Genomic DNA, 23,300 nt, shown 5'->3' on the forward strand with positions numbered 1-23,300 from the left:
CAAAGTCCTAAGCTTGTGGTACACTTGTATTCTGTCTGGGCCAGGCAGTGATCCATGTGGTGCAGTGGCTGACAAATGGCAGGGATGGTAATTAATACCATAATCAGTTTTTGGAGCTGCTGTGATGGAGTAAAAATGCTTGGGGGGTTTGATTTGTATTAGAATCAGACAATCACAGAATGGGTAAAGGGATCCCAGAGGGTCACTGGTGCCACCTCCCTGCTCCAGCAGGGCCATCCCAGAGCACAGGGCACAGGGCTGTGTCCAGATGGCTCTGGAATATGCCAGGGAGGAGAGCCCAGAGCCTCTCTGGGCTCTGCTCAGGGCTGGGCACTGCCCAGGGCAGAAGTTGTGCCTCCTGTGCAGGGAATTGCTGGGCTCAGCCCCTGCCCGTGGCTCTGGGGCCATCGCTGGGCCTGGGGCAGAGCCTGGGGCTGCTCTGACCTCCTGCACACAGGGACACACAGGGACACACAGGGACACACAGGGACACACAGGGACAGACTGGGACACACAGGGACACACAGGGACACACAGGGACACACAGGGACAGACTGGGACACACAGGGACAGCCAAGGACACACAGGGACACACTGGGACAGCCAGGGACACACAGGGACACACAGGGACAGCCAGGGACACACAGGGACACACAGGGACACACAGGGACACACAGGGACAGACTGGGACACACAGGGACAGCCAGGGACACACAGGGACAGCCAAGGACACACAGGGACAGCCAGGGACACACAGGGACACACAGGGACAGACTGGGACACACAGGGACACACAGGGACAGACTGGGACACACAGGGACACACAGGGACACACAGGGACGGCCAGGGTCACACAGGGACAGCCAGGGACACGCAGGGACACGCAGGGACAGCCAAGGATACACAGGGACAACCAGGGCTGAGGTCCCTCTCAGCTGGGACTCCTCTCCAGAGTGAACAGATTCCAGAAAGAAATAAATGAAATATAAAAATAAAACATAGAAGAGTAGGTGGTCAGTGATGCATTAGAAATCCATTCTTAAGTCTCTCCTGGCCGTGGAAATGTCACTTGTTCAGTGACTGTGACAATAAAGGTCTCTGGCCATAGCATCAAGCGGTGTCCTTGGATAAATGCTTAGAGGGAGCCTCAGGGTTAGCTGTGGCCTCTGCAAGTTGTTGTGTTAGGCAGTGAAATTTCTGCTCAGGTTCCATGCCTACATTTTCTTGTGGACTGGGCGCTGGGAAGGGACTGGTGATCCCTCTGGCCTGGGAGAGCCATGTGGAGCAGGAGGGATCCGTGTGAGCATCACCTCCAGCACATCAGTGCCTTCAGGCACAGCCTCAGACAGACATTGACTGTCCCTCAAGGAAGCCTTTTCCTTTCCAGAGGAGACTGCCAAGGCATGGCTGTGACCCGAGGTGTGGACAACACCTTGTTTTGTTGGGCCTGGCCTAAACCCACCGCTAAATAAGCATCTGCCTGCTGAGCTGGATATAAATCAGTGATGTGGATATCCCAATTCCTGTTTACAGCTTCCTCAGCTCTCAGATACATCAGCACAAAGCAGTGGCCACATGCTTCATTGAGAGTTTCCATCAGTACCAGTTGAGCAGAGGGAGCCAAGCTGATTCTCAGTTATGTCAGTGAGACCCCAGGGTGCCACAAGTTCCCTCAGATCAGGAGCTGCACTGGCTGCCCAGGGCTGTGTGCTTTGGAGGATGTGTTTTCTGCCTTCCCATCCCTGATTATTTCTGCTTCCTGATGTCCTGCAGGTGAGGCCAGTGAGGACCTGCTCTGAATTCCATGCCATGATTGTCACAGAATCCCAAATTACTTGAGGTTGGAAGGGATCTCTGGAGATCATCTGATGCCTTGTGATGGCTGATCTAGAACAGAGAGTAGACAGAGCTAAAGAATAAAGTAGGGATTTATTAAGAGGCTTCAACAGATCCACCTTGGGCAGAACAACCCAAAATGGCCACAAAAATGGATTACCAGTCACAGGGTCTCTCACTTTTATATAAATTCTGCTCCATTGGCACCTTGGAGTTCATTGTCCCATTCCAGCTTTAGCCCAGGCAGTCCCACCCTGCTTGTTTTTCTCTCTCCAGCCCACGCTGTTTGTGCTCCTGGGCTGAGATTTGGATCATTTGTCCTTGGTGCCCAGCTGGAGCAGGAATTGTTTTGTGTCCCTGCTCTGTGCACAGAGCTCACCATCCCTGATATAAAGCCCAGACCCACACACTAAAGCAGCACAGAACCTGAAAAATAGAAAAGTTCAAACCTGAGGCATCACATCCACTCCAACTCCCTGCCAAGGCAGGGTCACCTGCAGCAGGTGACACAGGAAGGTGTCCAGGTGGGTTTGGAATGTCTTCAGAGGGAGACTTTCCCCCTCCATAGAAATAAATTTTTCGTTATGCTGATGAGGACCTTCTTCAATTTTAGTTTATGGCCAGTGCTCCTCACCCTGTCACTGGGCACCACTAGAAAGGGACTTTATGTCTTTAGGATCAAGAAAAGTTTTTCTGCACAAAGTCCTAAGCTTGTGGTACACTTGTATTCTGTCTGGGCCAGGCAGTGATCCATGTGGTGCAGTGGCTGACAAATGGCAGGGATGGTAATTAATACCATAATCAGTTTTTGGAGCTGCTGTGATGGAGTAAAAATGCTTGGGGGGTTTGATTTGTATTAGAATCAGACAATCACAGAATGGGTAAAGGGATCCAAGAGGGTCACTGGTGCCACCTCCCTGCTCCAGCAGGGCCATCCCAGAGCACAGGGCACAGGGCTGTGTCCAGCTGGCTCTGGAATATGCCAGGGAGGAGAGCCCAGAGCCTCTCTGGGCTCTGCTCAGGGCTGGGCACTGCCCAGGGCAGAAGTTGTGCCTCCTGTGCAGGGAATTGCTGGGCTCAGCCCCTGCCCGTGGCTCTGGGGCCATCGCTTGGCACCACTAAGAAGAGCCTGGTGCATCCTCTTGGCACCCTGTTGGATGCCCAGTTCTAGAGATGAAAGTTTCCTGACATCATTTAAGATAAATCAAGTTAATCATTTGCCTTGGTGAAAGTTTCTGAAAGTAATTTCTTTTTTCATGCCCCTCTTAAAATCTACGGGATGTTTGAGTCAGGGCTGTAGGGCCAGGCCTGGCATCCATTGCCCTTCACAGCAGAGGGAAATCTCAAACTGAAGAAATGAACCAACAGCTTCAAAATGATGAGTTTTGTCTTTACAGGGTGCAAATTCTCCTGATCTTATAAGTACATGCCTTAAGTAGAGGTTCTCCAAGACAGGTTTAATGGGAACACTGGGATCTGGTACTGCAGGACTTCCCACAGCGTCAGCTGGGCTTTTCTGAAAAAATATGATAAAAATGAGGGCTGTGAGAGCCTGGGTGGAGCTGTGCAAGAGAGAGTGTGTGGCTGACAGAATTTTTCCAGGAAACTGGACAGTGGGCCTGTGATTTCAGATGCTTTACTAGTTCCTGATGAACAAACCAGGCTGGGTGAGGCTCAGATAATGCCTGTCCCCACTGTTACAGACTTTCATGTGGTTTAGATATAGAGCATTTAAACTGTTTTGGATGAGAGACTTTAATGAGAAGGCAGTTTTGGAAGTGCTGGCTGCAATAGCAGCACTGTTAATATTACTGGTTTTGGCATGGCAGACATGAGAAAAGTATTTTTAGAGCCAGACATCTGAGAGGCTTGACAGGGGGTAGCATCTCTTCTCTCTGTCTTGCTCTGCATGTGGCTTTAACATGAAACCATTATTCCCTCTGGGCCAGCAAACAGTTTTGGCTAAAAATTGCCTTGGATGTGGGAGACAAGGATCAGCTTCACACATGTGGGCAGAGCCCACACATCTCATTCCTCCCTCTTCCAGAGATAAGCTGTGAAGGAGTTTCCTGAAATATTTCACTAGACAGAGCAGAGGAAACGTTTTTGAAGGGAGAGGTGCTTTAAAGAAAGGAAGGAATCTGTAATTACATAACTTTCATTGCTGTCAGCCTGCATTTTAATGATTTCAATTTTCAGGTAGCAAATCAGTAGAAATCCATCCTCAAATAGTCTGTTGGCTGCTTTACTCCAAAGCATGTTTTCTTATCCATTCTGTATATTTATATTCGAGAGCAAAACTCTCTAAGAAATATCTGTAAAGATTTTTGGATTTTTTTTTCTAAGAAGCAAAAAAAATATAAATCTTTTAAAGAGACTGAGGATATGAAATTGCTGTTTCAAAGGTAGATATTAATGAACCTACTGCCAGGAAAGAAATGCAAGATACTAAACTTCCCTGCTTTGAAGAGTTCTGCTCTCTGAAGGGAATAAAATTGAAGTAATGTAGGAGAATTACTTTGAAAGCTGAAAGTGGATGATTCTGAAAGCCTCTTCCCACCTTGATGATGATGATGATGATGATGATGGTTGGTTCAGCATCCATGGGTACCAAAATTTCAAAGGTGAAATTTTGCAGCACATTCCAGATTGGACAGAGCTGCAGACATTGTGAATGTGGCTTCTGGTTCAGGACTTTGCAGTAGAGTTTCACCAGCAGGAAATGAGGAAAAACCATAATTTTTTTAGAGCTGTGTGAGACCTCTTTTCTTTCTGCCTGAAACTAGAACTTAAACTGATATATGGACACATTAATAGACATAACTTCATTTTCTGAGTGAAGCTTGGTAGCCCCTTTTGAAATCTGGGCTTCACATCTGAGTAGATGGCTCTAGAAGGAGCCAGTCTGACCAGCCTGGAGCTTTCAGATAACCAGCAAAAGCAGAAATATTTCCCCTAAACTCAGCTTTAGCCTGGTAGGCTAAAATATCTCCAAACTGACAGAAGTAGTTTAGTTTCGACACTGAGGCTGTGTTGAAATCTTCCTCTCCTCACACACACGTGCAGTTTGGCTGCTGTTTATCACTTTAAATTGTCCTCTATCAAATATGAAAAGTGTTATGAGTAGCTAGGATGAAGTTCAGGCTCTGAGAAAGACAGTGATAAAACTCCCCTGGCTTTAACACAGACAGGATTTAACCCTCACCCTCTTTTTTTTTTTTTTAGCTCTCTGTATATACTTGTATTGGTGATGAACTGTATCGCTCCTTGCTATTTTATTTTGGCAGGCTTCAATGCAAGATAATAGCATGTATTTTTAAAAGTCAAGTTGCTAGCTTTGTAAAAGAAAATTAAATACTCACTTCTAAGCATAATTAGTCTATTAAAAAAAAAAAAAAAGGAGGCAATAGAGTCATCCAGAGGAGATGACAAGATAAACCGTTGCATAGAGCTCTTAAGGCCAAGTGTTTGAGTATACTTTAACAAGCTGTTTAAGTTCTAAATACTTATTTTTTCTTCCATAGTTATCCATAGACATGGAGTTCTTTTCTGCATATTTGTACAGATATGTACAGATATTATTTTGAAGTAATTCACACATTGCATCAGTCCATTCATGGCTTGAGCAAGCCCCAGCCTGAATTTACTAAGTTGACTTAAAAACCTGTACTCAAACTGTGGGACTGGTGAGCTCCCTGCATTTCCTGTAGTAGATTTTGTTAATGGATGATTGAAATTGTCCAAGTTACAGGCTATAAACAAATCCAGCAGGGCTCATTTTGGAATCATTCTGTGCAGAATCCCACAAATAAATACTCAGTGAAAAGTCATTTGTATCCTCAGCCTCCAAAGCATCAAAGCCTTGCCATAATTTCATGTCAGTCACTTCAAAACGTGCCACATCAAAAACTAAAAATATTTACTTTTTTACAACAGTAGAGTATATGGATTTGCTGTACTTATTTTGGAAAGCTGAGGTAGCACACAGGCTGGAAATTGTTTTCTGTATGGAGTTATAAATACAGTCACTAATTGTGCCACGTTTCAAAGGAGTGTGTAGAAAATTCTCCTCCATTTTTACTAGCAGTGTTTATTTACTCATGAAGATAAGTGATTCAAAATGAGTTTGTGAAGTGTCAGAAATGCCAAACAGTAAATATTTTTTCCAGTATGCAAATACTTGCCTGCATATTTTGACACATAATGATAAAGCATTAATGTGAAGAATACATTATACAAAACCATGATAATCACCAAGGTTCTGTAACATCTGTAACCAAAATCCAGCATGTGCAAACTTTGTTAAATTAGTAGTGATGTAGTTTGACATATGGGAGGCTTGGGAGATTTGGATGAAAAGCATTAACCTTGGCACTTAGGGTTTGTTTGTTTGTTTGTTTTTTCAGGGGGTTTTGTTAGCTTTTTTTAAAGAAAATGTGTACACAAATTAATATATCTTAGAGGGTTTTTTTTGTTAGGTTCCATTTCACCTGCCTTCAGACATCTGTAATGTCTGCATTTAAACTATTTATCTGAAGCTCTTTTGGGAGAGTCATAGAGTCATTGAGGTGGGAAAAGCCCTCCAGGCTCACCCAGTGCCACCCCAGCCCCACCAGCAGCACCCCAAACCCTGTCCCCAAGGCCACATCCAGACTCCTCTGGGACAATTCCAGTGACTCCAAACCTCCCTGGGCAGCTCATCCCAAGGCCTGACCACTCTGCCAGGGAAATTTTCTTTCCCAATCTCCAACCTGAGTCTCCTCTGGTGCCATTTGAGGCCGTTTCCTCTCCTCCTTTCCCTTGGGACACGGCAGCAGATCCCGACCCCCCGGCTGTCCCCTCCTGGCAGGAGCTGTGCAGAGCCACAAGGTCCCTCCTGAGCCTCCTTTTCTCCAGGCTCAGCCCCTTCCCAGCTCCCTCAGCCTCTCCTCATCAGATTTGTGTTCCACCACTTCCCCAGCTCCATTCCCTTCTCTGGACATGCAACATCTCAATGTCCTTTTTCTTGGAAGTGAGGGACTTTCCTCCTCCAGTGGGAGGGAACCTGCCATTTCTAAGGACAAAAATAACCTCAGCTGAAAGCAGTTGCTGCAAACGACCCAGGAAACAGAATTCCTCCAGAACACACCCTCCTGATTCCCTGCACAGATGCTCTGGCAGTGGTTTCCCCTTGTTTTTTCCCCACCTGCAGGGGTGGGAGGCCTTTGGGAGGAGGGCAGGGTTGTCCCAGGGTGGTGGCCCTGGAGAAGCGGAGCTGTCCAGCACCTCCAGCTCCTCAGGGCAGGGCTGCTGCTCCAAGAGGGGACAGGAGAAACTTTTACCATGCTCCCAGCAAACCCTTCCCTGCTCCACAGCTGCTCCCAGATCACTTTTGAAGCCTCCCCGTTGGCGGGGGCTCGGGGGGCACCGCGCATGGCTGACATCATCCGCAAATGTTCAGCACAAGTGGAGCTGGAAGCTCTGCTTTGGAAGATGCTCTTGGAAGGCTGCAGCCTTCAAAGCTGGCTCCCGAGCCCTGCCCTGTGATACACGGCCTTTGTTTTGCATAAATGTTTGTTTTAATGAGGTAGTGCAATGCAGATCGTCCAAATCAAAAACATGTGATGCACCCTAGGCAAGAGAAAGGCAATAACTACACAGATTTTTGAGGGGGGCTAGTCATACCACAGGCTACCATTATAACTGAAAAAACAACAAGAATTTTAATATAGCTGTCTGGCCAAATATATTAATTTAAATTGAATGGCTTTTTCTGATATTATAGCTGTGAGGCACAATGTTCTACTGGCAGGCATCTTCAAAACCTTTTTTAGAAGATTTGCTTCAAATTATTTCTGTGCACCAGATCTTGATGGTATGTGCATTTGGGAGCCTGACCAAAGGGGGAAAAGAAAGCTTTTGATTAAATCAATGACCTTTCCTGGAGGTTAAAAGAAATGAAGATTGTAATACAAAAAGCTTCCTACTCCAACAGTGTTTTCTTCAAAACATTTACTCTGAGCTCTCCTTCATTAACTTTGCCCTAAGTTTTTCACAAATGTTGGTATTCTTGTGCCAGCACAGAAATATTCTTTCCCACCAGCAAATCCTTTAAAATAAATTTTAGTCATTTCCGTGATTATTTCCCCAAATAATTTCCTGACGACCAGTTTCCATTCTTTGCCAGGGAATCCTGTTGTGTTTCTCTAAAACCTGGCAAAACTGGTTTCCCTCAGCTAATTGGATCTCTTGGCAGACTAGAGGCATTTTCCTGCTTGCTTGGAGAAGTGTGATCATTTCTTAATTATTTTCCAAATTGATTTCGCTTGATTCAAAAGTAGCATCGACTTATCCTGGCAAATATCTTTGCACTTTGTAATTATTCCATGAAGCAAAGCTCTGGGAAGCCACTGAAGCTGAGAACAATGTGGAACATCCTTCCCAAGTGGTAGATGTTCATCAAAGTTGAGTCTCACAAGGAGAGACTTGTAGAATATTAGGTTGCCTATTATTAGATTAGATTACACAGCCATCACAAATTTCACCAAAAGACAGTCTTGATGACAGCTCCTGTGTGGAAATGCTGAAGGATAAACTTTGCTTTTGTGCCCAGCTGGGTGGGTTCATTTGCACTTGGGCTGGGACAACCCACAGACAGCCCTGACACAGCTTGGAGGAGCCTCTCAGTGTTTTTCTCACACTGTCAGGGGTGGATTTTGGTTCTCTGCAGCTCAAGTTGTCTTCAAGAGCAAAAGAAATCTGACGTGACCTTTTTTAGGGAACACACTTCTGTTTTGGTTTTTTTGGGTTTGGTTTTTTTTTAATTTTTTTTGGCTTGTGGATGTTTGATATACCATAAATCATAGAATCCCAGAATAATTTGGGTTGGAAGGGACCTCAAATCCCACCCAGTGCCATCCCTGCCATGGCAGGGACACCTTCCACTGTCCCAGGCTGCTCCAAGCCCCAGTGTCCAACCTGGCCTTGGGCACTGCCAGGGATCCAGGGGCAGCTGCAGCTGCTCTGGGAATTCCATCCCAGCCCCTGCCCACCCTGCCAGGGAACAATTCCTAATTCCCAATATCCCATCCTTAATCTTAAGGCTGTTCTCTAATTACTGATGCCCTAATGAATATTTCCTGTTTTCATATCCAATTTTTGATGAATTTGTCTACTTAACCTAAATATTTGTCTGAATTTCCAACTCTACCACTGGAATGTTTGAAGTTTTTATTCTGAATACATGCACTTGATTACTTGAAGTTCAGAGTTTTGGAGGACTCTGTGCTATGGTTCAACTGAGAGGGTGGTGTTCAATCAAAGGTTGGACTTTGTCTTGGAGATTTTTTCCCAGCCTTAATGATTCTTTGATTCCACATCCAAGCCTGCATTGAATTTGAGCATTTCCCAGAAAAAAAAAAAAAAAAAGTTCTGATTTATAAGCCTGGCTCTTATGAAACAGAGATGATTTTTCTTTTATCTGTGCCCTCAGCTGTAATTCTCCCAGGGCTGGACCTGGAGAAGTGCTGGTCCCCCAGGACCTTGGGTGGGAGACCACTTTTCTGCTGGTCTGGCTCCTCATTTTCTGGAAACTTTCCATATAATAATTAACATTTTATTAGTTCCCCGTCTGAGATTTTTGTTTCTTGCACTGATTCCTGCAGTTCCATGTATTTCTACCTGCATTTACCTACCAATCTTGGATTCAGGAAGCAGCCAAAGCATGTGCTTGACTTTGAGGATAAGCTTAAAATTCACCAAGTGTCTTGGTTTGAAAACACAGGTGTCTGCTAAGGAAGGCAGGAGCCTCCCTTGAAATGGAAAATGTAAACCCCCTCCTCTGAATTATTACAATTTTGAAATTAAAGGGCTCTCAGGCAAAGATATGGGAGTAGGAATAACAGTTCTTTACTAGGAAAATTAAAAATACAAATGCAATAGTACAAAAAAACCCCAAAAAACTAAAACAAACAAAAAAAAACCCCTGCCAGGGCCAGAACATGCCCTGGCACCCTGTGGATCAGGGAGGTGGCAGCAGTCCCATCCCATCCTGGCTCAGCCCTCCTGCAGTGCCAGCTGTGCTTCTGCTGGAGCAGGATCCTGCACAAGGGGGGAGTTTTCCTCTGGAGCTCCAGGGCTGGGGGATATGGGCCTGGGCTCCTCAGGGAATGCAGTGGGGAAGAAAGCTGCTCCTCTGGGAATGCAGTGGGAAGAAAGCTGCTCCTCTGGGAATGCAGTGGGGAAGAAAGCTGCTCCTCTGGGAATGCAGTGGGAAGAAAGCTGCTCCTCTGGGAATGCAGTGGGAAGAAAGCTGCTCCTCTGGGAATGCAGTGGGAAGAAAGCTGCTCCTCTGGGAATGCAGTGGGCAAAGGCTGCTGTGCTGTTCCCAGGTCAGATTGTATCCAGGTAGGAATGTTTGGCTCCTCCCCTGAGCAGAGCATCTCCCAATGGGATGATGGAATTTTCTCAGCCATGCAGGGACACTCACTGGCCATGAACAGAAGATAATTAATAATTAATGGCCCATGAACAGAAGAAATCTCCTGGAGGGAGCATTGGTTGGAGAAGAGATAAAGAAAAAACTGCCCAATGAACAGCAGAGAACTGCCCCACCTCTGACTGATGGGAATAGAACACACACCCCCATTTCCAACCTAAGACACCAAGTGCAGTGGAGTTTGAGCATCTGCTTAGAGTGAAATCTAAAATTAAATGTCCTTCCTGAATAAAGACATTCTCCTGAGTCAGCCCTTGTGTGCAGTGCCTTAGAATAGGCCCTGGCTGTCCCCAGAGTGTGTCAGACATGCCGGATGCTCTCAGAAGTGGTTAATCTGATGAAAGAATTCATCTCCGAGTCATAAAGAAACCACAAGTTTCCTTCACTTTCAGTCTGCTGCTTTGATATCGTTGGTCAGCAGTTCTCCTCCAAAACCATCCCCCAGTGAAGTCCCATCCCTAATGATCTGTTTTATGCAGCCTGATTTACCCACGGCATGAAGATGTTTGTCACCCTGCTGTATCCTCTGCATCCCCTTCCTTGGATATTCTAAATATTTGGGGAAGGAGGCTCTTCCCATTGTCTTGCCCAGGGAATCTCCATGTGATTGAAGCCTGAAATAACACAGTGATTAGAGCATGAATTTATGTGTATCATTTCCATAAAGTACTTTAGTGCATGAGGTTAATTTTAATCTGGAGGTGTTCCAACTTAAAAATGGTTAAGTAACTTAAAATAGATAAATAAATAATTTTTTTTTAAGTGTAGGAAAAAAGGCATCCCACTCAATAAGAAAATTAACCTGAGGGAGAAAATCCCTCTAAATGAGCCTTCACCTGTAGCAGCTGAACATTTTTTAAGGGCTGAACACAGGAAAATAATCTTTGTAATTTGAGTCAATTGCTTTGAGTCCTTTTGTACAGTATTTAGACTAATAACATAAGTCACCACGCATGATTTTGGATATTCATGGTGCACAGCATTCTGTGGTTTGGTACAGGAAGCTTGAAAAAGCAATGTTTACCTATCTTACTTGAACTAAGTAAGATAGGTAAAGATAACTAAATTGTCATCTTATTTGTTATCCCCTGCAATTCTTTTTTTTAAAAGACAATTTCTGGAATGACAGCCGAGTAACATCAGCCTTGCTGTAACTTTTCTGTGTATTTTTTATATTCCTATTTAGAAGCTCAAGCCAGAAAAAATAGCCCAGTTTTTGGCAGTTGATTAGAACCACTGAGTCTGATTTTTGACTCTGCAGTTATATGGTTCTGTGTCAAATAAGGCATTCCAAATTCTTTCCTCGTGGAGAGAGCTGTGTGGCTGGCAGTGTCGCCATGGACTTGCTTGGATCCTACTTGTGATGTTGGCAGATGCTTTGGTTCTGCACATGCTTGGCTTGAACAAAGGCTGCACAAACACAGCTTGGAGAGAAATGCACTCCTTCATCACTTTATTCCCCTGTGCTGCTGATATTCCAATGGCAAACAAAGCTTCCCTGACCCCCAGACCTGGGGCTGCCGATCTGCAGGACCCGGGGGAAGTTTGGGATTGAAGGTTCTGATTCAGGAAAGTGTCTGAGAAAGTGTCATATTGTCATGTTGGTGTTTGCAATTCCTTCTGTCCCACTTCTCCCAGGAGAATTGAGGAGCAATGGGGAGGTTGAGCTCTGGAGGGAGGAACTGAGTGGTGAATCTTCTCCTGGCACTGCTGGCTGGGAAGTTCAGGGATGCAGATGATCCCAGTTCTGAGCCTGAGCATGTCCTGGGCTACTGTGGACAAAGGATTGGGGCTTTCCTCCTTGAAACCTTTGAGAATCATCCTCCTTCCTTCCTTTGAGAGTCATCCTCTTTTCTTCCTTTGCTTCCACCCTGAAAACCAAGTGTGGAAACCACTTAAAAACATCAGCTCAAGGGAATGCTTAGTGTTTTCAAAGCCTGTGTTATTTTTTTTCAGACCAGCAAGTTTATCCTCAGCTAACAAATGTCTTCAGCTGTCCCCAAAACCACATTCTTTGGTAAATAACTGCATTGCTCATAAATAAATAAGTATGATTTCACTGAGCTGTGATGGAAGAGATGCAGAGTGGTGAGAGGTCTGGAACCTTGGAGGGGAAGGAGCTCTGTGTTTGAGTATTCAGGTGTTAAACCTGAACCTGGCCACCCTAAATACCTGTGTTTATTTGGCAAAATAGGCTGATCTGCTGAGAAACTCCTGGGGCTGCCCTGGCTCTATCAGTAGTGTCAGCAGCTCAGTGTAGAAGGCCAATTTTCCACATCAGGCAGGAAATTCCAGGTTTTCCAAAATTTTTCTGCATTTTTTTCACCTGCTGTTTAAATTACCTGAAGCTCTGATGGCAGTGATAAATCTCACAGGGGACTGACACACTGGACAGAAGACCAGTGGCTTCAATAATTCATGAATGTGGGGTGTGAAGGAATCTAACCAGGCTTAGTAACAGCTACAATGAAACATCTCATAAAAAGTGAAAATTAAAAAAAAAAAATGCCCCAAACCTGTGAAACCACATCCATAAATTTGTTCCTTACATTTTATGTAGTCTTTACTGAACTCAGGGAGAACGTAGCATTGTGTAAAGATAAGCCAGCTGTGAGTCTTTGCAGGACTGGAGTTCATGTCTGTGGTGTTATTTTCAAACCCAAAATGAGATCATTAGGAAGAAATCCAGCAGTTACAGTCACCAAGTGACACGTCACAGGTACCAGCAGTGTCCTTTGTTGAACCTAGGAACTGAAAAGCAATGAAATATTACCACTCAACTAAAACATAAATCTTAGTTTCTTTAAAGTCTAAGGAAATTTATTTCTACTTTTTCTTTCCTGTTCTCTTTTTATTTTTTTTTAATGCCATATCATAAAAATAAAATGACGATGGCACGAGTAACATTTTTTTTGCCTTCCTACCATAACCTATTGGCCACTTACAAACCAAAATGGGTTGGGTTGGAAGGGACCTTAAAGCCCATCCAGTGCCACCCCTGCCATGGCAGGGACACCTTCCACTGTCCCAGGCTGCTCCAGCCCCAGTGTCCAACCTGGCCTTGGGCACTGCCAGGGATCCAGGGAATTCTCTGGGAATTCCATCCCAGCCCTGCCCACCCTGCCAGGGAACAATTCCCAATTCCCAATCTCCCATCCAGCCCTGCCCTCTGTCAGTGTGAAGCCATTCCCTGTGTCCTGTCCCTCCATGCCCTGGAAATTGTCCCTCTCCAGGTTTCCTGGGGCTCCTTCAGGCCCTGCAAGGCCACCCTGAGCTCAGCCCAAAGCTTCTCCTGTGCAGGTGAGCAATCCAAATTCTCCCAGCCTTTCCTCCTGTCTTGGTTGTTAAAATGGAATTGTGTAGGATGCTGGTTACAACTTCATGGGGGAAAAGAAGATCACCCTCCATCGAGATCCTCAAATCTTGCTGGAGGGACAGTCTGGGACAGCCTTTCCTCCAGGATATCCTGTCCAGATTTCCACTGCTCCTCTTGGGGAAATGCAGTAGGAATTTAGATCCAAATGTTTTAACCTCTCTTCTGCAGACCAGTCGCTGTCCTGCAGTGTGAGACATTCTGGGCTAATTCTGGAGTGAGTAAAATCAAGTGATTCGAAGTCAGATCCAGACTGGCTTATTTGAAAATCCACCTTTCATTTGAAAATAGGATGCAGACACAGCATCCACAAAAAAATTGGCATTTCCTAGGACCAGGCCCAAAACACAGATCCTGTCAAAGTCAGTGCCCCATTCCATGGAATAATGCTGCATACAGAATTTAATTCCTTTTCTACTGGATCCCAGCTAATTGTGAGTGGTTGTTGGGAAAGTCATGGGCTACCAAGGTAATTCAATACACATGTCGTAGCAAGCTTTTCACACATGTCTGGCAAGCCTCTCACAGTAGGAGAAGGCTTTAGAGATTCTTTCCCCAGCCTTAAATCGTGCATTAAATCCTATCAATTATTGGTTCCCTCCCTGTTTTCACTTCTGCTCATTTTTTGTTATTGGGCAGCACTTTTTTTTACCTTGTAACATGATAAACTTAGAGCCCTTTGAGACTCTGAATTTCCAATTTGCAGAAGACTGTCACATTGTGTCATTTGGTTGAATTCCCAGTGAGTTGAAACTTTATTCCCATTGGAGCCAAATAAGTTTTGCCATTCATGTTGGTGGTAGCAGGACATTGTCTTTCTTTTCATTTATATGTATTCATTTCTTGATACTATATTCTTATTCTATATTTATTTATGAAAACACTGTGTGACCTACTAAGTGCTTTAGATATGGGTAAAAAGGTTGTGGTGATCGTGACAAATCCCAGGTCTGTAAAAGCTCTGAGTTAGATTTAACTTGGCAATTAACTATATTCAGTATTCTTTTTCTAAATGCCCACAGTTTTTATCCATTAAAGTAAATGAGTAGTCCCCAGGAGAAAATATTTTAGTTTATCGTTGCCAAGTCCTTTGATTTCACTGTAGTACTTTAAAGATAAAATCTCATTTTCTTATATGCTGTTGGAAATGCCTTTCTCTAGACGTACTGAGGTTTGAAAATACAAAAATCAGATCAGGTAGGACTTAACATGGAATTTCTTGTGTGTTTGGAATAGCTGGTATTTGACACCAGGCCTTATAGATCCAATGTGATCAGTATTTTAATTTAATTTTGTAACTATTATAAAACCATGTAGCTAAGCAGTGTTAGTTAAAAGTGAATTTTTTCCCTTTTTATTTTTTTACCTCATGGGTCATATGGTATTAGTGGATCTTAGCAAGAGACAGAAGTATCAGACAGCTACAGAAATGTGTGAATTTTATCCTTTTTGGATCACACAGCCTGGCCTTGGGAATATTCCTAGAAGATGTAACATCACACTTCCCAAATGCTTAATTTCTAATGAGTTCATTGAATCTTATGGCAAAATAGAGAATTTCCCTTTGGTGGAGGGCAGCTGTCTAAGTGGAAAAAGGCTGATTGACACTGAGGAAAAAGATTGATGGGAAATCCTTTTTTTTTTTGTCATTTTGCAAATATTTAGACTACACCTGAATTCACAATTAGCATAAAGGTGTTTCACAGTCCTGAGGGTTTCTGTCTGCTGCAGTGGGGATGGGCTTATCCCTGAGTGTGGGCATGGACCTCAAGGTGCCCAAAGAGTGGCAGATTTCAGTTTTTAAGAATGATCTGGATTAGCCCTGGTCTTTCGGGGTCACTGAATTTCAAACACTGATATTCCACATCTGTTTCTTGTTCACAGCCACTAACAAAGAAGTACAATATCAAGAGAGTCCCAAACAGCAGAGTGTGAGAGACACTTTAATAGGTTCCATTCTTGATGAAAATCTTGGAGCAGCCTCACTAATACAGGGTAGAAATCCAATATTCCAGACATATTTGCTGTGTGAAGTGGCCATCAATCCAGGGATGGGAGGACTTTGAAGGACACTGACAAATAACCACTTCAAACCGTTGTGTAGTTCAGCTAAAATTACCTAAAACATTTGGAAGAAAGTGAGGAAAAATGTTGACCTTTGCCCTAGAGATTGCTTCTTTTTTCCATGCAGAGAAGTTGCTTTTTTAAAAAGTATTTTGGTTTGGTGTTTTGCCTTGTTTTGGGGATTTTTTTTTGTGTGTCCTGCATTATCACTGTCACTTAAGCCGCTTTAGATTAGCATCAAACATAAAGGTTTTCATATATATTTTATATTTCATAAAGGTTTTAATCAAATGTAAAGGTTTTCATATCAGTGACAACTTTGAGCTGAAAATTTCAGTACAATTCAACTTATCAATTAATTAATCAATCCACACAGCACCCTTTTGGCATTTGGTGGTACAACTTGGTATTTCAGAGGTGGGAAATTAAGGAAGAAAGGAAGGAAAGTTTAGGTGAGATTCATCTCATATGAGCAGAATTATCCAAAAGGTGGGAATAGCAAAGGTTCCCTTTGTAGGGAAGAGAAAATAAATACTTTAAAGGTGTATTTCATCTCATCTTTTTCAAGTAGCAGTTGTAGGTGAGATGGAACAAAATTATGAAGGTTGTTGTGTTGGGAATTGCAGAAATCTTGGAGAGCTTGGGTAGTTCTGACACCTGCATTTAAAACCCTTCAAGTCTGATGGAGTAAATCCCACTTCAGCAGAGAGGAATTCAATTCCCCATCTGCAAATGAGTTTCAGCACTTCCCTGCTATGAAGGACATGCATTGGTTGTTGAAAATAATTCCAGTGTCATCTAAACAAAGCTTCTGCTTCTTTTCCCAGCTCTGTGGTGTTTGTTTCATGTGGCCACTAAAGCTGGTCTCCAGAAAAGTTGGGCAAGCAGTGGTGCAGCCACCAAAAATATTCTGGCTGGTAAAATCTTAGGTAGCTTGGGTCACAGATAAAGAGTTGGTAAATGAAATACTTTGATTTTTCACTCAGATAACTTCCAGCGTTTCTTTTCTGCAAAGCTTTTTCCATGGGAAAACAACCCATTCTTGACTGCTGTTATTTCATGAAGTCATGTTAATTAAAAAAGGTTTCCCCAGATCAGGTTCTCTCTCATGTTTTCAGTTCTGCCAGTGAGTGAATTCATTGTGAGAGGAGGGAAGGTGGGAACGGGGGAAAAGTCATGGAGGGATTGATGGTCCACATGGAAGCAAAAGTGGGAATGCACTAAGGACAACCAGCCCTGAGTGCAGGGTGCAGAGTGATGGGGGGTGCCAGGGCAGCAGGAAAAAAATCCTTTTTTAAAGTATTCTCTTTACTGAAAGACATCAGTGCTGACTTGGGAAGGAGCTGTTCGTTGCCTGGAGTGGAGGATGCTCCTTTCCAGGGGCAGGGAGCACCATCTAGTGACCACAGGGCTGCCCACAGGGCAGGGAACAGGGAAATACATGGGGACATTCCCTGCTCCTCCTCCCTGCTGCCAGGGAGGGAATGGAGAGGCACAAAAGCCTGGGAGCAGTGCAGTGCTGGAGGAGAAGATGCTTTTTGTGGGATGCAAGTTGTGTCATCCCCGTGATCAGGTAGTGATAATTATTTTAATTACATGCCTTTATGGGCTGGTGATGTCCATGTGGTGTTTGGATTTTGGGGAATGCAAGTGCCTGACTCCACTCACAGTGCCTTTCTCCTGGAGCTGACCTCCAGCCCAGAGCTGGATCCCGTTTTTCCCAGGATGGAATTTTCCCAGGATCCTGCAGCCCCATACTGAAATTCCTTTCTCTCTTGGGCACAGGTTTGTTTCACTGTTAAAACCCTGATTGTGAGACTTTTCTTTGTGGTGAGGGGAGATTTTGCCCCTCTGTGAGCAGATTCGATGATATTTTCATCAGAGCCCATGGAAAACTGGGAATTAAAGGCAGACAATCTGGCTGAAGGGCTTGGTAAGAGTGTACTTGACCCTCACACAGCAAACTGGGCATGGCCAAACTGATGTTGGGAGCTGCATTTAGGCAAAATGCTGAATTTTTTTGAGAGGATTGAGACCTTTACATATGTGCTTTCATGTGCCATGAAGTAGCAGTAATTTGCTTGGACTTCTTAAAAGCTGCTTCCAAAAGCTGCAGTACAAATTCTTTTATTCTGCTCCAGTTTTCTGCTTTGTAGCCTGGTTCGACCTAGAGGAGAGGGTTCTTTTTACCTGGAAGGTTTGTGAGAGGAACAAAACTAATTTTTTTTCTCTGCTGTCTTGTCTTTTAATACCCTCACCTGCAGACACGGTATGTACCATACCAAGCACAACATAAAGGTGAATGTGTCTTCAGTTTTCCAGCTATTTACCCAAAGATTTTTGTACAGTTCAAGGGATGAAGGTCACCTTATTACCATAGCAGAGTGTGTTAGTCCAGAGCAGAGTTCTTGCTTTACCTCCCAGCAAGAAGGATTGCAGATCTATTTACACAGGGAATATTGCAATGTATTTCCTTCATATTTCATGGAATCCTGGAATGGTTTGGATTGGAAGGGATCTTAAAGATCTTGTAATTTCAACTCCCTGCTGTGGGCAGGGACACCTTCCACTGTCCCAGGTTGCTCCAGCCCCAGTGTCCAACCTGGCCTTGGGCACTGCCAGGGATCCAGGGACAGCCACAGCTGCTCTGGGAATTCCATCCAAGCCCCTGCCCACCCTGCCAGGGAACAATTCCTAATTCCCAATATCCCATCTAAACCCGCTCTCAGTTTGAAGCCATTCCCTGTTTCCTGTCACTACATGCCTGTGTGACAAGTCACTCTCATCTGAAGCCATGTAAAATGCATTTTAGGTGTTTAGGTGAGTACACACATACTGAGCATATTTCTAGTACATCCTAGCAAGGATGCAACAAGCAAAGCAGCTTTTCTATTTGGAATTTCATCTTCTTTATTTAGGACTCAGTCTGATCTTTTTTTATTTTTTTTTTTTTTTGCATGATCAAACCAAATCTTCAGGTCTGTCCAGGGCCCCGTTGGTTTAAGCAGGCTCAGATCAGCATAGATTGGATCCTTCATCTTCAGTTTGGAAAGATCCTCTCTTAAGAGGGAACTCTTGAGCCCTAAACATAGAAAGCACTTCAAGAAGAGTTTAAAGGTGTTCAGGAAAGAGTTTAAGCACAGCTGTAACTCTAAAGTATGTGCAACTGCCCTGCTCTGATCAAGACACTTAAGCACATGTTCAGTGTTAACACATGCTGGGGAATTTTGGAATTTTGCTGCTCTGTAGTTTCCAGGTGCAGGCTGAAGGTAGGAGAATATTCCAGCTGAAAGGAGGCAGGACAAATTAGGGTGACAAGCTTCAGAGAGAAATTTGAGGGGAGCATTGGGTGACTTGTGTGGATTTTTTTTCCTGTTTTTGTTCTGTTTGTTGACCAAGTTTTTCAAACTCACAGAGCCTTGTTTCAGACAATAACACAGAGTTGCCTAACAAAACAAAAGCATTTTTTTCTTTCTATTTAACCTTAAAAAAATCAGAAAAGAGCAAAATTATGGAAGAGTTTGTTCTCTTTTTTCTTTTGCAACTGGATGATGGTGATTTGATAACCCAATATTTTCCTTGCCTCACAGTACCAAGGCTCTGCTTGCAATTGGATCAGCCTCTGCGTAAGCACTCAGAAATCTGCCTGTGGGTATTAGTTTGAAAGTCAAATAAACTGCGCTGGATTCTTTGGCACAAAATGTGTGCCAGCTTAAAATGGCAAAATCCTTACTGGGCTGTGGGCTCTGTAATACTTATATAATAATAATAGAGCTCAGCAGTGCTCCTTATGCTTCCAAAATCCTTGTGTAAACCAAGAGGAGGTTTGTGTAGATGGAGGTGGGATGGAGAAGAATGATTACTAAAAACTGCTTGTGAATGAATTTGTTAGATCCTCTCCACTGGGGAGCTGGAACTGATACTTGCAACCTCTTGATATATTGGAGGAAAAACCAAAATATCAGGGGCTTAACTGGAGTGGAAGTCACCCAACTGAAACATTATACAATGCCTTGAAATTTCAAGAGAAAGGTTCTAATCTTTTGGCTGTCTTGCTCATTGTTTGGAGATGAAAAGGGAGGAAATCAACATCCCCATGAAATACAATTACTATAAATTGCTTTCTTTTCATACTGTTCATAATGAAAATAGGAAAGTTACCTACTCTGCAGAAGCACCATAATTTGATGGATGTAGACTGTAAGAGCACTTTCAGCAGTGCAACACTGCATTTCTACATGAACCAGCTAATGGAGAATATAAAATATTGTATAGAAGTGCTGACTCCAGATTGCTTTGAAGCCACGAAAAATAATCTTTACAGTAGAAGAATCCAGAGCTCCTTGAAGTGAACTCTAAAACCAAACTGATCCTGTGCAGGGAGTTGATCCTGTGCAGGAAGTTGATCCTGTGTCCCAAAAATTGGATTTGACCATCTTGGAGTTCTTTCCCACCTTAGTGATTGTGTTTGTCACTGCTGCATCCAGGGATTCCCAGCTCTGTGCTCCCCATGGGACACCTGGAAATGGGAATTTCCTGGATTTGGCAGGGCTGTTCCCACGAGCAGGGGAGGGTGGATGAGCCTTTGCTCTGCCCTGCTTTGGGGGAGATGGAGCAGCACCTGCAGGACAAACGAGTGAGGGACTCCATGTGCACCTCTGGAAAAATGCATTTCACCTTTCTTGGGTCAGGATAGGAGGGGAAAAGCGAACTGGGACTTTCTGCTGTCTTTGTGTGGAAAACTGTGTGTTGAATGCCAGCAGTCATCACCAGCTACAGAACAACGCTCCCATTTCCTTTTTTTTTTCCTAAGGAGCATGAAAAGGCGGTGTTGGGAGAGGGTGAGGTCATCTGCTTCCACTAAATAATGCTGCGAGGAGCCATTCACTATTTCTTGTTCTTTTTATTGTACCAGAGTCCCTGGTCACAGGACAGGACTTTACTACACCTGGAATTATCTTCCAGGCAACCTGTCCATGGTTAGGTGTTGTCACAGGGAGCAATGAGAAATTATAAACCTGTTAGAGTAGGACCAGCTTTATAAAATTGTTTTTTAAAAAGTGAATGAATTCTGACTTGTTCTAATTTTTCCTCCCATTTTTATGGGGGGAAATTTTTTTATTTTTATTTTTGTATTTTCAAGCTTTTTTCTTCAGGCTGAAAGCTCAGAATCTCCTGACACCAGGAATTGTATCTTTTATGAAAATGTAAAAATCTGTGAGGCTCCTAAGTGTGAAAAGGTTGTGCCAGCACTGGATCCTCAGTGGAATACCCTGGCTGGTACTGTAGAAGCACTTTGCCTTTCTTACATATTTTTTTTTTTTAAGTTCTGGTCTCTTAAACAAAAGCCTAGAACAGGGACAGTGTTTTGTGTGCACACCTGGGAATTTTGGGGTGCTCCACGACTGCCAAGTGCTCTGAAAGGACAAATAAAAATATAACATTGAATAAAAAATAGCCATCACATTCTAAGCAGGAAGAGAACTGCCAGTGAAACCATCTCATTTCCATTCATGGATAGAGCTGTGAATTAAGGGAAGAACATGGATGATTTAAAACTGTTTATGGGATTCAGGCATCTGCTTTTGAAGTTTTATGTCATTTTGTGACTTCCTCTCCTCACTAAGAAAGAGACATCAAAAAGAAATTATTGTCCCCAACCTATCTGTTCTTCTCTAAGGGAAAAAAGTGCTAAATCAGATAGGCTGGAAAGTGTCAATAGCTCAGGAATGCAGGAATGAGGTTCATGGACAAATATAGACGTGGAGTAAGCAGGGCCAGGCCTCATTAACATATTTGGAGTTACACCCATTTTTACCCAGCCTGGCTTTGGCCCTGGATCAGCAATTCCCCAGTGAACAGCCTGCATCAAACCACTGCTGAATTTGGCCCATTTCATCTGACATCTGCATCCTGCCTCGAAGTGGCCTGTCACACTTACTGCACATCAGATCACACCTGCCTAGGCGGCCACGGGCAATTGACTTTTTTGTTTAAAAAAACACCAAAAAAACAACCAAAAAATTAAAAAAAAAAAAAAATCAGTCACATATCATCAAGAAAAACAACATTGTTTTAGGACTCTTATCTCTTCACTCCCAAATATCCTGTTTCTTCGAGCTGCGGTGGCCAGGACCAATAGAAACCTCTTCCTGCCATTGGCTGACTTCATTTCCCAGAGTTAGCACAATCTCATCCGCTCTAAACAACCTCATCAAAACTTCTTTCTGGTCAGAGCGAAGCAATAATTATTATTAGCAATTATTAGCGATCAATAATCTTGATCACATTATGGCAAGCACTATTAAGGTAAGGAGGGGGTACCTTTTTTTGCTGGAATTTTTTTCTCAATGCCTTGTTCTTTGGTTTCCTTTATCAACCTAGATAAGTTAGAATTGGGCAACACCCCCACTGCCACAATAGAGGACAACAAGATTTCCTTTGTACTGCCTAGTAAATTTCCTTTTTCCTACTCCAACCATCCGCAAGGCTTAAAAACTTCAAACTCGGAAAAAAATTGGGTTTTTTAAATTCACTCTTCAGTGGTGTGGATTGCATAGACGAAGCCCTTTTGTGAGAGCTTCTGAAATTTCTTGTAGGTATCCCTCGGACAACTTGGATGTGTTTGTGCTCTGCCATGAGGGGAGAGGGTGTGCACTGGAAGGAAAAACCGGGCTCCTAAGGGCGCTAAAATTTTGGATACTTTGAAATATTTCTCTTGCGGATGGGGACACAAATGGATAGGAGAGGCACCAGCTCTTGTTTCTCTCTCTCACGCAGGTGTTAATTATGTGCTTTTCTAGAAACTCTTATCCTTAAACTCGGGACCTTTCTGAATGTTATTTTAATGGTGGTGGGAAGATCTCACGGGCGTGTTCTTTTTTATCTTTTAATTTTTTGGACAATAAAAATCTCTTCTTGGTGCATAACTTTGATCTCGGTGCATGGTTTGTTGGCTTTGGGTTTTTTGTTTTTGTTTTTTTTTTTAAGAATGGCTTTGTTGAGTTTTTTGGGGCTGTGTCACTTAGAAAGTTGAATAAATCTGCATGTCTAGGTTTTGTTTCTCTGGACAGCAGTTGCCAATAGATCAATTACTGTGATTAATTGCAGAATGTAATGGTAATTAAGCGATTTGTGATAGTGAAACTAATTTTACATAAAGAGCACGGACAGGGAGGACTCTGCGGTGTTGTTTTATCAGATTTGGGATCGAGGTATTATCGGATTTAGGACTGAGGTATCTGCTTTCTTCGTGGCATTGTGTGTTTCTGCACTTTTCTAATTATGTCAGAGATTTAATGAGGGGTATGGAATAGCCTGGCTGTTGGATAAGTAGGGCTGCAGTTGGATTTTTCAGTAAATTTGGCTCCAGTGTTTACATTTTAAAGATCATTTGGTGCATTTTGTTACGGTTTTGGGAATCTGACAGTAGTGCCCGAGGGCAGTGTGATTAAAAAGTCGAATGAACCTTTTGTTTTTGTAATCACTGATGTTTTCTTGGGGCTGTCAATAGAGACATAGATCTGACTCTCCTCTGCATTGCTGGCCAGC

At 43.5% G+C, this 23,300-nt stretch overlaps 1 protein-coding gene across 5 annotated transcripts in view; it reads left to right on the forward strand.

The window, feature by feature from the left end:
• Positions 1 to 23,300, forward strand: part of ERG (ETS transcription factor ERG) — a 141,782-nt gene that overhangs the window by 58,113 nt on the left and 60,369 nt on the right. For 2 of the 5 annotated variants that reach the window (XM_004175144.6, XM_004175145.6), the window contains exon 1: positions 21,902 to 22,058. The exons of the other annotated variants lie outside the window; for them this stretch is intronic. In XM_004175144.6, the coding sequence (XP_004175192.1) occupies positions 22,041 to 22,058 (18 nt within the window). In that variant the 5' untranslated portion in view covers positions 21,902 to 22,040. Of the gene's footprint in view, positions 1 to 21,901; positions 22,059 to 23,300 lie in introns of those variants that run through there. 5 annotated transcript variants of the gene reach the window in all.

Source organism: Taeniopygia guttata, chromosome 1 (genome assembly GCF_048771995.1).
Source record: "Taeniopygia guttata chromosome 1, bTaeGut7.mat, whole genome shotgun sequence".
Taxonomy (NCBI): domain Eukaryota; kingdom Metazoa; phylum Chordata; class Aves; order Passeriformes; family Estrildidae; genus Taeniopygia; species Taeniopygia guttata.